Source organism: Exophiala bonariae, assembly GCF_035927105.1.
Source record: "Exophiala bonariae strain CCFEE 5792 chromosome Unknown scaffold_1, whole genome shotgun sequence".
NCBI lineage: Eukaryota > Fungi > Ascomycota > Eurotiomycetes > Chaetothyriales > Herpotrichiellaceae > Exophiala > Exophiala bonariae.
In genome coordinates this window covers 3,471,561-3,485,555 of record NW_027042476.1, presented here as the reverse complement: position 1 = coordinate 3,485,555, position 13,995 = coordinate 3,471,561, and the positions used below count along the sequence as shown (strand labels likewise).

The 13,995-nt window shown below is 49.7% G+C and overlaps 2 protein-coding genes across 2 annotated transcripts; both read left to right on the top strand.

Moving 5' to 3' along the window:
• Positions 1-598: 598 nt before the first annotated feature.
• LTR84_001225 (uncharacterized protein) lies at positions 599-3,203 on the top strand (the record flags this gene model as incomplete). Its single annotated transcript, XM_064844851.1, has 2 exons — positions 599-2,944; positions 3,000-3,203. The coding sequence occupies 2 exons, from the start codon at positions 599-601 to the stop codon at positions 3,201-3,203; spliced, it is 2,550 nt and encodes an 849-aa protein (XP_064712711.1).
• Positions 3,204-3,978: 775 nt separating this feature from the next.
• Positions 3,979-4,839, top strand: LTR84_001224 (uncharacterized protein; the record flags this gene model as incomplete). Its single annotated transcript, XM_064844850.1, has 3 exons — positions 3,979-4,311; positions 4,412-4,461; positions 4,635-4,839. The coding sequence occupies 3 exons, from the start codon at positions 3,979-3,981 to the stop codon at positions 4,837-4,839; spliced, it is 588 nt and encodes a 195-aa protein (XP_064712710.1).
• Positions 4,840-13,995: the final 9,156 nt, after the last annotated feature.

The window sequence follows — 13,995 nt, the reverse complement described above, 5'->3', positions numbered from 1 at the left end:
CATCATGTATAGTATCAGTATAGTAGGTTGTAGGCTTCTCAAAATGGGATTTAGTTTGAGCTTTGGATGGTATCTCTCTACAAGAACTCTAATAAAGTAGAATAGTGTTCTTGCCTAAGTATGTATAAAGATTATTAGTTGTAAGGTTCTCTCACTAGATATAGAGGTGAATTGCTTATAAAAATTGTGAGAGTTTTGGTGTAGGTAGTTAGCTTGGATTCTGACCACAGCCCAGAGTCGCGTGTGCGCCTGCCCACCACTACGAGTACGAGTAGTTAAGTCAACACGGGAGTTGCTGGTAAAACGTCATAGCTGTATCCACACATGCGCCAAACCGCAGTGGCGACCTGGAACAGCAAACTTGAGGCAGGTACCACCACATTCAACTTTCCTTGTAAAGTACATCATCATCCACCTTCGAGTCACGGTCCTACATCCTACATTCTCTCCTCATCGCATCAATTTCTTCATAACCCACTCACTCACGTGCATAGCATTTCCTTACCTTTCCTTTGCTGTTAATCTCTTGAATTTATTGGCCATTGTGCATTTAGTTACTCCTTGTACACGCACTCTCAGGATACCTTGATCTACCACCATGCAGCCACTCCCTCCTCCCCCTAACCGGGGCCAGTCTCCTCAAGCCGGGCAATCCACCGACACTATAATACCCCCAAATACCGAAGGGAAGAAGAAGAGAAAGCACCGCGCAGGAAAGAAGAGGAGGAATCGCCGCCAATCCTTTGCTGCTCCACCGTCCGAAGCCTCTGCTCGTCCCAGCATCGCAGACACGACCGACGATCCGTTGATTGAAGAATCAGCTCAGTCTTCGTTCTATCAACTTGGTCCTTCGACCCTGAGTCGAGACAGCCTCGATAGTGAAGCGCTGTTGGATCACCGCGAGCAACAGTCCTACCGTCCACGACGAGATAGCCGCCTGAATCCAAACATCTTTTCCCAGTCCTACCGAGGAGGCTCTTTTCCCCGTCCAGATAATAACGCCCGTCGATCCTATCGCAGAGATCCAGATCTACCCAGTCCTGGCCCAAGGGCTGCTCCGAACGAGGACGATGATGATACCTCTGATCGAACTCCCCTGCTACTGGGTGGCTCTCAGCACAGGAGTCCTGTCGACACGGGCTATGGTCTTTTCAGAACGCAATCTCATCATTCTACCCTCTCAACCACCTCCAAGAAACAAAAAAAGCGCACAAACACGACGGTGACCTCCCTCCCACGATCAGACCATACTTACGATGTCAACAACCCTCCCTCCGTTCCAGCTAGTCCCAGCTTCGGGCCTCAATATGACGACGTCATGGTAGACGATGGGAATTTCTTACCTCGATCGGCGGACAGCAGGAGAAATCTCTCTCTTGCTGGAAGAGATATCTTGATCGACATCGACAACAATGGACCCACCGGCTCAAACTCCGCTCCACCTAGTCCCAGACTGCATCCTGAAGGCACGCCGCGTCACCGAGCAATGACCCTACCGGTTGAGGGCGATGTTTGCTTCCCGGGCGATGAAGCTGCCTCTGAGGTTGCTGATGATTACTTGGACCGTCCAAGGCCGAACGGGAGATCGTCTGGTGGCGCCCGTAGGAGACGGCGCGAGCGCGAATGGCCGCAAGTTTGGGTTCTCGACGACTGGGCTCGTCATGAGAAGGAGGCAAGAGCTGGCGAACGGAGAGTCAAGAAAATCAGCGAGCCTGTTTTTGTCAATGGAAGGCTTCGTGCTCCGAAGAACGCCTGGCATCGTGTTGAGGGTGACGTTCAATACCGCTATACTTACTTCAACGAGGAATTTGAGAGCACCATCCATTCCGAGTCCATCTCTGAACTGGTCCAGCCCGGCTCCTCTTTCCGCGAATTGTTTATCCCTGATCCACCCGAGCTCAGCGACTCGAGTAGCAGTGAAGACGAGGATCATGTTGACAAGCAGAAAGATCCCGCTCAAAGTGGTGTGCAAAGCCCTAACAGTCAAGCTGGCCAACTTGAAGGGCCAGCTACCATCTCGACCCTGTCCAACAATCTCAAGGCCAATACTGGTTCCAGTATCAAAGGCTCTGAGAAGACGTCGGGCTCAGCCACCCCACAAAAAAAAGCAGCCTCTCCTCGCCCGACGAAAGCCAAGAAGTATGGTCCTCGTCCAACATTCTGGCTGGATGTTCAAAGCCCGACCGATCAAGAAATGCGGGTTCTATGCAAGGCTTTTGGTATTCATGCACTGACTTCTGAGGATGTCATGTTGCAAGAGGCACGAGAGAAGGTCGAACTCTTTCGAAATTACTACTTCATCAATTATCGAACTTTTGAGCAAGACACCCAAAGTGAGGACTACCTCGAGCCCATCAATATGTACGTCTGTGTCTTCAGATACGGCATCATCACCTTCCACTTTTCTCAGATTCCTCACCCTGCCAACGTACGTCGTCGCATCCGACAACTCTCCGATTATCTGATACTGAGCGCCGATTGGATATCTTACGCCATCATCGACGACATTACTGATGTTTATCAACCATTGATAACGTCAATTGAGGAAGAGGTCGATGACATTGATGACCTTATTCTCAAGTACTTCTCCGCCACCAATGAGCTTGGTGGTGAGAAGAACCCCAACAACGAGAAAGACCCTGATTCGAGCGAGACCTCTAGTGGGATGGAAATGCTCATTCGAATCGGACAATGTCGCAAGAAGGTCATGTCATTGTATCGATTGCTTGGTAACAAAGCAGATGTTATCAAAGGCTTCGCCAAACGTTGCAATGAGCAATGGGAAGTGGCTCCCAAATCCGAGATTGGTTTGTATCTTGGTGATATACAGGATCATATTTTGACTATGACCGGAAACTTGTCACATTATGAGACACTTCTCGGTCGAGCGCACAACAACTATCTTGCCCAGGTCAGCATCAACATGAACGAAAGACAGGAAAAGGTATGCTTCAATCTGACTTCTAGCTGTAGGATGAGTACTAACTTTGATCTTTCAGACAGCAGATGTGCTAGGCAGGTTGACTGTGCTTGGAACGATCGTTCTTCCCATGAATATTATCACGGGAATGTTCGGTGGTAATTTCAAGGTCCCGGGTCAAGATGTCGATAATCTGAACTGGTTTTGGGGTACCACGGCAGGACTGGTCATTTTTGGCATCATCTGTTTCTATTGGTGTAAAAAAGTATACAAGGTCGTATGAGAGAACGATATCTGGTTTTATGACGGAAGTAAGGGCAAGAATTGATTACCAGCGTCTCTGATATCCCAGGAATAGACCGAACGATGGATCTCCAGCTTGTGACAGTTTGGTCATGTACATCTACTAAAGTATATTTTCACTTCATGTTTACCTTTCTGGCGTCTTCGATCGTAGAGTGATGGCTCATCGAACTTAATCATTGACATCTTGTAGTCTTCTGCCGTGACGATTATCTTTTCATGATGGTGTGAGAGTACGGCTTGTGGTGGAATAAACTTCTGCAAAAGTTGAGGGTTGGGTGGGAATAAATATTGAAAGATGTCGAAATCCTAGGCACAACATAAATAACATCAAACTATTGAAATTAGCATCAATTCTGTAACATAGCTAAATACGTAGACTACGAGGTCACTATATCTGTCTCACACCGTAAATAAGAAGGCATATAATATAAAGTCATCACATATATCATCAAGTCCACAGTCATAGTCGTACTTGCCGTCTAAAGAAAAGAATCAACAATGACGACGACGATGAGGGGTCAACCAAAAAGCCACTGGCATCTCCAACTCTGCACAACTCGGGTTGCAAATCAGACTTCAGCATCGGAAGGCGAGGACCGAGGCATCAACGGTTGTATATCTCTACATCTTCTATGCCTCTACGGTTACCTGTACCTGCTCTCCACAGAATCATCTCCCCAGAGATAGTATTCCAGCCCACCAGCAGATACAGCTACAAGCCCAGCTACAAAACGCTCCATCTCCAACGCACCATGTCCTCCTCCACCGACGCCGCCAGCTTCCCACCACCCGCGCTACGCAGTGCCGCCGAAGAAGTAGCATCGCTGCTGCGCGCACGCAACGAGACCATCAGCGTGGCTGAAACCGCCGCGGGGGGACTCGTGTCCGCCGCCCTGCTGGCCTGTCCCGGAGCATCGCGCATCTACCGCGGAGGGCTCACGCTGTATACGTTGGACTCACGCGTGGCGTTTGCTGGCTGGACCAAGGCCGACATCGAGGGCTATGATGGGCCAACGCCGAAACTCGTCGCTGGGCTGGCGAGGAGTGTTCGGGCGACGTTAGGGAGTACATGGGCGGTCGGTGAGGTATGTTGATGTTTTTTATGCAATGCCTTGTCATGGTTTGTGTTGGAGGCAGGTGCCGTGACAAGGGGTGAATTGATGCTAATGGGACATGTCTTGATAGAGTGGTACGGCTGGTCCGACTGCAAGTGGGAAGACGCCCAATAGACAACCGTGAGTTCATCCCGACCTATCCAGTGCAGTGCAGTGCATTTGTCATTTCCCCCACCCCCCCTGCTTTGTCTGTCCGAAACCCACCAGACGAAGTTTCTCTACATTCCATCTCATCTCGCATCATCGTTCAAGCACGGCTGATCTAACATCCTGGCTTCATTTGGGGTCTAAAGGGGCTACGTTGCACTGGCAGTGGTCGGGGAGAAAGGAGAATTGAGCAGGGACTTCGAAACGGGCCTGGGCGCTGATCGCAATGCAAACATGGTGGCATTTGCCGTTGAGGCGTTGTACCTCGTCAAGGAGTTTATCAATGCGGGTGAGGATGAGGCTAATAAGGGTGATGGCCATGGCGACCAGGGTGCCGACAGTAAAATCTGACGGGTCACTTCAGATAGTGGAGCCGTGGTGCATTCTGGACGGTGGGAACGTTTGATCGTGGTTGGGGTTATGGTTGTGCATGACATGGGGATTGGGATCGAGCATCCGTGATTGCTGAGCCCTGGCTCCCATTCTCGAATGTGGTCTGGAAAGATCGAAGCAAAATACCCGAGTTTAAATACTGTCCAATAAACGTGCAGTACGGAAAAGAGATGCTAGGTGCACTGTAGCCTACAGAAAACTAGCCCTCGATCTTGGACTCGGAGATCCGCCGGCGAAGATAGGTTGCGAAGGTAGATGTTGCTTCTCCCACCACAGAACTCATTGAAGCGTGCAAGACGTTCAACCTCAGGCTGTTTGCTCCGTAGAATGCGGACTCTCGGAAGTCAGGGGCTGTTGAGCGGACAAACTCCGCCACCATCACCACGACTGACCACTGGCCTGTGAGTTTAGTGACATGGGATAAAAGTCGTGACGTGATTCAGTCTTTAAAAGGATATTTACTTGGCTGGCCTGAACCACAGTCTGAGTCTGAGCCTGATCTCACAGTGCACCAAAAGCATCAAACGTGGCAGGCGGCACATCAGCCACACGCACGATGGGTTCGCATGATCAGTCACACTGTGGTCTGTCAGAGCCGGGCCAGAGACAGAGACAGAGACATTCTGGAGATGAGACCAAGTAGATCATCTCCGGGAAACCGTTGGGGAAAAGGTGATTGATCGCCATAGAGGCTTGGGGCCAGGGTTGTGTGCGCATGGGAAATCCGAGAAAATAAGAAAACACAAAAGAAATTGTTGTTGACCACTGGACGGCCTTGTCTGCGGATCCAGACTGCTGGATCCGAACTTGACGGTCCGTAGGGGCCGGCTTGCGGTTTTCGGTGTTTTTCTTTTGCAATATTCTGTAACCTCTATAGTCCTGGAGATGATTGGCGGTGTTCCGCCAATTGATGAAAGATGACAAGGAGGGGACGCCTCAGTCGCATCACTATCCTGGGATAACTTGCCCGGCGTTGTCAGACGAAAATTTGAATTATGGGAGGAATGGTTGAGAATTGTTGATCTATTGGACCTGCCCATGCGTCAGGAGCATGCGTTTTCTGACAGATTCGCCATGCAAATCTTTTGCGTGCATGTTATCCGTGCATGATCGGATGGCTGGACGAACGGCTTACTGTGAAATAACTTTAACCGCACACAATGGATGTCAGAGGTATCAAGTCCATCCGAATGTTCGGATCGCCTGCATTCGAGGGGGCACAGCATGGCGAGGTGGAAAATTCTGTCAAGCAGCATGACCATGCTTACTCCATTGCGTGTCGTTATCACGATGTTTTGACAGCTGTCAATGTGTCAGGTTTGCAATGAACAGAGTCGTGTCGACTCGACATTTTTTTCGAAATCGACGGGCTCATCTCGGCCTTAACTTGGAATTGTGCAATGGTCGAACCCTGAGAGTCACTCAAATAATTAGTATTGTACAGGTGACACTCTCCATGCATGTGTGCTGAGGATTCAGTACTGGTTTTGTCGGTCCAAAGGCGTGGGGGAGAGATGTCCACAAGAGGTACTGAGCGCATCCTTATGCAAGGATCTTTCCAGACGCACTGCCCTGATGCAGTAGCAATGTTGTCAGTGCCCCAATATTAAGTACATATTTTGGTATAGAAGAACACCTAGGACAGAATGTTAGCTACACCGGATGAGCTATCCGTCAAATGAGGTGAATTGAAGTACTGGTGCAGATCCCAATGGAAACCAACCATGGTATCAGATGATAGTGAGGCGACGAACGTGGAGAACGCTTATGTTGACTGCCTAAGAGCATTTCATTAAGCGTGTCTCAGAGCCTAGAAGATAGGCATATATCACCCACAGGGATAATGCGGAGTAAAGCCGCGATCATTCCAGGGGTGGCTTTGCCTTTGATGATACCCAGCCATTGGCGTTGCTTGCTTTAATTGGGCTCATTCCAGCCCTGGAGATCAACAGCAACGAGCAACAAGAGTGGGAGGATCAGCTTCAGGTACAAGCTACCAACGACAAGCGTCTCGTCTCCCAGCTCAGCTTTGAATGCGAAAGATATTCCATGGGGTGAGAGTCTCACCGAGGAGATTGCTCACTATTATGGAGCTGTGGTCATGCTCAAACACACATATTGAATTCTCGAGGTAACAGCGACAATCTTCTTGGTTCGTACACTGTCCTCACAGGATACTGAGGAGGCAGCCAATCAGCCCAGGGATTATGGACTTCGCCTCCGACCTCGATTGATCGTCACGCAACCCTTGAACCAGATATTGTTTGATATTCATCATAGCCTATGCATCATATTCCGCCACGAATATTGAGGCTGTGAATTCAAGCAAGACTGCTGGCCTGTGTACTCCAGGATCCCGTGTACCTCCTTGACGTGAGGTGAGGATGTACTCTTGAAACTCAACATTGAGGCGAAGATAAACACCCTGGTCAATGGAGGTGCGCGTGCTAGCTGGAGGCCGCAGCTCGCGAAAGAAAGCATGTACAGCGGAAACGCAAAGCTATTCCCCGATGGAATGGTCGAGATGCTTATCTAGGCCGTGCGATCTCGTAGTGTGTCGCTTGGGGCTGGTTTCATTTGCCTTGATATTGAGGATTCGGAACGTGGGTACAGAGTCTTCAATGGGTGTTGAATGAAGCGTGCGAGCTAAAGGGTGCGCCTTTGCGTGAGGGTCTGACAAGATCGCTTAGACCTTGGGGGGGGGCACGGGCTTCAACCTGACCGACTTTGATCGGAGGAGTTAGTCGCAGTGAAGAGAAGAAGCAACCGGAACAGTAGGATCAGCTCGATATAAGTAAAATTGGAACGTATCGTCAGTCGCAGGTAGCGGACGTAGATTGCACAGTTTAGTTAGAGTGGACTAGAGCATAGTAATGTCCATCAAAGACCAGAACTGTCACTTTCGCGCAATCATTTCATTTACATCCATGGATGCTACGAGGGTCTGTTCACTATTCTTAGCATCTCGACAATTTTGAAAAGTGTAAAAGAGTCATTGTTATGCTAGAACTTTGGGGGTATTGCTAATTGCCGTTGAAGCAAAGGTTCTGGAGGCCGGCAATATGTCTCAACGCAAGTGAATGTGCTCTACGAAGATCGGTATCACAGCTTTGATCCCAGTCGTTTTGAATCGAGCAGATACAGCCAGCCGACTACGTTGATAGATAGAAATTCGCGCGAAAATCAGGACTATCAACGTTCATGACAAAGAAATAGAGTTGGGCCGCTGGGTCTAGATCGAGGAGGGCGGCCCAAAGAAATTGTACCTGATAGATGCCAGGGCCTATCAGGAAAAAAACCCCCTGTTCTCTTTCTGGCCTATTATTGATCCAGAAAAAGACCACCGGAATCTCATCGTTCGATCTCTTTGAAGTCAACGCATGGGTTATAAAGTCTCTTTTCGTCTCTGGAGGTCTAGATCAACAGCCATAGAGCTGCCAGACCTCGTCTAGATGACGCATACGAGGACGGCAGCGAAGGATTCATGGAGACATATCGATAATTAAACATAGGGTTGAACGGCCCGCAATTCCCCTGAGAATGGTTGTCGGGCCAGCGTCTTCGACATCGTCATCGTATATCATCATGTCATTGGCCAATATCTCGCCCGTGCTGCAAATTTCCACGGAGATGCTGAAATGTCCGGGAAGAGGTCGCTCCCAGCTGAACCTCCTGTGTCCTTGCGTGTACTTGATGGGTCGTTTCAATCGCCGTCACTACTGGGAAGGGATAGTGATGTCTACGCCAATGCTGATGGTGATGAGATCCTACGTTTGTAGATGCTTAATAGCCTTGTGTCCACGGAAGTTTTGATGCCCAAATGGGACATTAGACTGGGCTTCGGCCCGGTCACGGGAACACATCAAGTCTCAGGAAATCACCCTCGTCGATCGTTGCTACTGTGTAGGGATGAAGCCGATCTTGATGCCCAAGCTATCCGCACTCCAGACTACGTACGCGTACTTCTACTCCGTATTCCTATGATATGCAATCATAAGGTAGTAACCAGAATTAATGGAAACTCAAAAAATGCCACAATCGCCCGTCGCTTGCGAAGACCATCCGCGGCGTCTGCGGACGCCGGAAACGGTCGATGGCGCAAGCCAGAAACCATCCAGCAATCCCGACTCGGTTTGAACTGGAAGAAAAGGCCACGCTCTGATGAGCGCAACTTTATCGGCCATTATTATTATTGATCATGCCACAACGCATCACCGTGCCGACTACAAATTTAACAATTCGACGCGGCACGCGGCCCAGAGAATGGATGTGGGCTTGGAAAACTTCGCGAAGGGGGTGATGGCGCAGAGTGTACTTATTGAAACGGTCACGATTGCATAAAGTGCGCACACATATCCCTTATTGTCAGTTTTAGTGGTGGGGTACGATCAATTTGGCAAGAACCTGGGATCCGCCTCCTGTCAGTTTGACTTCCTACCCGCAGGTGGGCCTCTGGAATGTTCCAAGGAACAATCTCGAAGGGCTTCTGGCAACCACTAGGTCATTTTCTCAGGTTGCCTGGCACATGAGTGGAGACGAGTAACATGAAGGGTGATGTAGATCGAAGACAACCCACTTGAGGAGTCAAAACGACCTTGTTTCTACGAAAATCCAACATGGATGTCATCCTGTTCTGGAATGCCTGAACGACACGGAAGAGGCTAACAGAATTGGGATGGTCGCATGAAAGGATGGGTCGGAATCCAAGCCTTGCGAAACAAATTGCAGCCTGACGAGGAATTCATGAAAGGGGATGACCCAGGGCAGGGCCGTGAAGCGGATAGACGGAACGAAGTTGGATTCCTAAGGCTCAGGATGATTTTCGAGGCATTCAGGTGAGACAAGCTTGATTCAGTGTGAATTGTGCAGAGAAATCTAGCTCATGCGTTGTTGATCAGGAGCTCAACCATCCAACCCAGCGGGGGAAGGTCTGTGACAATGGTTGCATTTCTGCACGAAGGGAACTCTGGAGTGCATGAACTGCGCAGTAGTCGCTACTAGATATTTTCCGCATCACCTGCTGCAGGCATCGATGTCAATACAGGAGATGCGAATGGTATTTGATGTAACATGTTTAAAGGTCCCAAATACCCTTCAACGCGCAGCATGGTGGATGACGAGAGAAGAATGCCGACCAAATTCTGACCTCTCATCTGAATTGATAATCACTGTGATGCGATAAGTGGGGATGGAGTTTTAGGTGTGCAAGAGTGGACCGGTATCCCGCGGTACCCAGAGTCAACGGTAAAGAGTCAACAATGGTGATCTCGCTCAGGACTCAGGAGATACCCTCATACCTTTTCTTCAGATACTTGGTACCCACGAATACCTGGGTGGGTAGGGTCCCAGTCTCCCAGAGTGTTGGTTAGAGTAACCCTCCTCGGGACTGCCCCACGGGCTGCGAAGGCTGGTTTGGGTGGTTGCGCCGTGTGGCATGCCTCAATTCAGTAGGCGTGCCCCCTGCCAGGAGTGATCGAGTTCGACCCGAAGGACGTTACTCCATAGTAAGGGTACGGCCTCGTACCAAATACCAATTGACCTTGAGTGGTTGACCCATCCCATCGGATGGGGACGCCCACGTGGCGCCTACCGGTGGCGGGCCCTCGGGCCTAGAGAGCCCCGCGCGGGCGGATCACTTGCCATAATGCAGATTCCAGAGTTGGCTCACCACCCAGTCAGCTTCGGGAGGCTGTAATTGTGATGCTCTGTGGCGTTCTGGAGGTATTTCCCAGTGCATCGACTGGAGGCCGTGTAATCTGAAGATCTATTTAGGTACATGAAGGCTCGTCACGGTGGCTGTATAATGCAACCATATTGCTTTCTTCAGCGATGCGCACACCCACATGGTACAGGACGATTTGGCATCCAGCTCAAATTGCGGTGATGAACCTTCCAAGTTGGCATTAACAGATCATCGTTGCGAAGGCGCCGTACAGTAGTCCCTTGGACTAGGATGGGTTGGAAGTTAGGTTGGAGTGTCAGCAAATGGTCAGAGTACGGATGTCCATCGTGTTATTTTGATTGTTAGTGTCATAAGGTTTGGACTATTCCTGACCAGAGGATCGCCAAATCATTGCGGTGACGAGCTAGCAAAATTGTGAAACTGGCCATTTTCCACCCCCACCTTCCCGAGCGAGAAACTTCCCAGCTGCCCAAGTGGAAACGGTGGAAACGGCAGACACCCTTGGGCCTTTGGGCCTGGCAAACTGTGCATCATGGAGCATTCTCGTACGGATACGAGTTTAATGGCAGTGAGTATCGGGATGCTCGTCGAAGCTATGTGGTTGGGTTGGTGACGGAATTAGAAGACCATTAGGGATTACCGAGTACGCAGAGAATCAAGGCTGATCATATCCATCCTGGTGCTTTCCACCTCTTACAAAAGTCCGGAACATCCCATAGTAGTGAACAGTCTCCCTTACGCGATTGGAATGATACTGTACATTACGGATATGGTTGGCGATAGGAGCATTCCGCTTCACCAAATGGTCAGACTTCGGCGAAAGGAGGCGGTCTGCGGTCTCGGTGCCTGTGGGCCACATGTTTCTGCTAATCGCGCAGGTGATCAAGAGCAGAGGTTAATGATTGCTAGTAATATTAACGGCCTTGTCTCGCCATATTCCCCAAATGTATGCACTATCAGCAAAGCCTCCGTGTCAGAAAAAATGCCCTGTCTAGCGTCCTGATTTTGCGATTTCCATCAGCCAATTATATATCTGGGCAGGATTTTTGCCAAATCGAGCAATGTCAGTTGAGGTGTTTCAGAACAGCTAACACTAAAGTTTGCATGGATGGTGGCAAAGTACGAAGGAGTTCTTCACACTTTTGTATAGTTGAACCTGCGGCGGAGATGGCGGTGTGCTTTTGTCCGCGGAATGATTAATGTCACACGCACCGCACCCACATGTTCTGTCGATTATGCAGAAGATGCTGAACTGAGTGTCAGAATCTACGACAGTCCAATTGTCGGAGTGGTGGCTTATCGCATTACGATATTAAGAACAAGGTTACCATGAGACTTGCGATCAACCACGAATACTTGTCCTTCCACCGGGCAACGGTGGAACAAATCAGTCCTCCGTAATGCTGACAGCACTTGAAGGCCCTTGGATGATCTCAAGCTATTCCATTTGCAACAGTAATGATCAGGACAAGGGATCCAGGACTTGCCCCCAGACGAGAACTCTCGAGTGCATCATTGTGCATGGAATTAGGGATCCAATGATGTGATTCGAGACCGAACGTGTCGGGTGCAAGGCAGCTATTTTGAGGAGGGAATACATGGTCCAACATTCATCAGAATGTTGAAAAATCGTTAGTTTTGTTCAATGCTGTTGATGGCAGTATCACCTGTTGAGGGTCTGGGAATACTCGTAGGTGCTTGGAGGTGTTTGCTGAGAGTGGCGTACGAGAAGATGCAAGGTGCACCACTTCCTGGAGGGGCTTTGGGCATGATGATACAATTCAAGGACGAGTGACCATTGGTTGAAATAACAATAGCGAAGCTGAGAGAGGAATTGTGCTCTGTTCTCTGTACAGAGGACTCGTACTCGTACCTCAGTGGTACCCGTACGTCAAATGTGGGCACCTTGTCCTCTAGTGATGGCTTTAGCGGGTGGTTAGCAGGTCTGTGGACAGGGTTCGCTTCCGACTCATTTCAGGTGGAATAAGGTCATGTGGGTGGGACGTCTTTCACTAAAACACAGCCTAAGGAAATGCGGTCTCGATGATCAAAACAATACACTTTGGGTCTCGATTCAAATTGATGGACATCGAGCATCGAAATAGAGGCTGTTTCGGTGATAGTGAATACCATGGGCGTGGGTGATGTGATAGTCGTGGGCGGGATGAATACATCAGGTTGGTAGATTCATCTGTAGTGCCAGTCTGAAGAACAGGGAGTGGGCAGTGGGCACTGTTTCCCTACCGTTCAGTGGAGGCATCGACACAGGTGAGCGTGGACCCACCCGCACGTAGCCTACAGAGTAATTGTACATGAGGGCAAGGCTTTGATCAATTGTCCTTGAAGACGATCGCTTACTACTCTTCTGTCGGCAGGCAATGGGGCTTCAGTCATCAAGGTCGCAACCTTGACCTTGACAGTCGTTCAAGTAGATTGTGTTTTATAACAGCAGCTCTCTAATCAATGGCCACGATTGGAAAGGTTTTGGATATTCTTGACCGACCTGAGTACCACTTCCCCGAATCGAGGTCCCTGGTCACTGGATGTGGTGGTAACAACTCAACAATGGCCTTGGGGTGCATACGGCTACACTGAAATATTGTCCTGGTGCTGTGAAGAGCTGATTCCAGAGAGGTACTCTACCCTCTATGTTCCTTAACCACGTTGTACTGTGGACTTTGCGACGCGAAGTCAGTGCCTCCTTCTAGGCGCCCTTTAAGGCCGTGGACGGAGTATATTCCATGGGTTCGAGCTCTCTCTACCTCGGCACTGTCACTCTGGCGAGAACAGGTACGAGGTACCGAGTGCTCCGTAATCAGTCCGATTTACCTCCAGCTCGTAAGTCCCTCCCCTGGGATTGGACCTGGCGCTCTTTGGTCTGGTTCGCTGGCTTCTGCGACACTAGTTGCAGCTCCTGTGAAAGTCAAGGACGTGGGTCTCACTAATCAATCGTCTGACTAGGTGATTATCTCGTTTGGGCATAATTTGGTGAGAGGATTCAAGACCCGAAGCCAAACATCAAAATGAAGGAGCATCGTTGCCCACCGCTTGGTGCCGGATTGTAACGTACTCTGATCTCTGGTCACTGGTCACCACTTCGTAGTAGTAGTATCTAGGTGGGTAGTTCACGTCGTTCGATCATCGCAAGGCCAACAACGACCTCAGTGCAAGTCTGTGCTTGCATAGCCAAATTCCAACCCCACCTTCAAGCCATCGAGAGCAGTAGTAGTAGACGAATGTGTGCGCTTGCTGTATTCCTACAAGCTCAAGCTCGTCGTTTTCCCTCTTAGTTAAGACTGGACTCCCTAGGGAGATTCATACAGTAATTTCTCTCCAGCTGACCTCAACTTGAACAGAGGCGAATTGGCATCTCCCGCTCGAGGCAGACGGATACTCCCACACCTCGTTGCACCTTCTATTTCGCCTCTCCG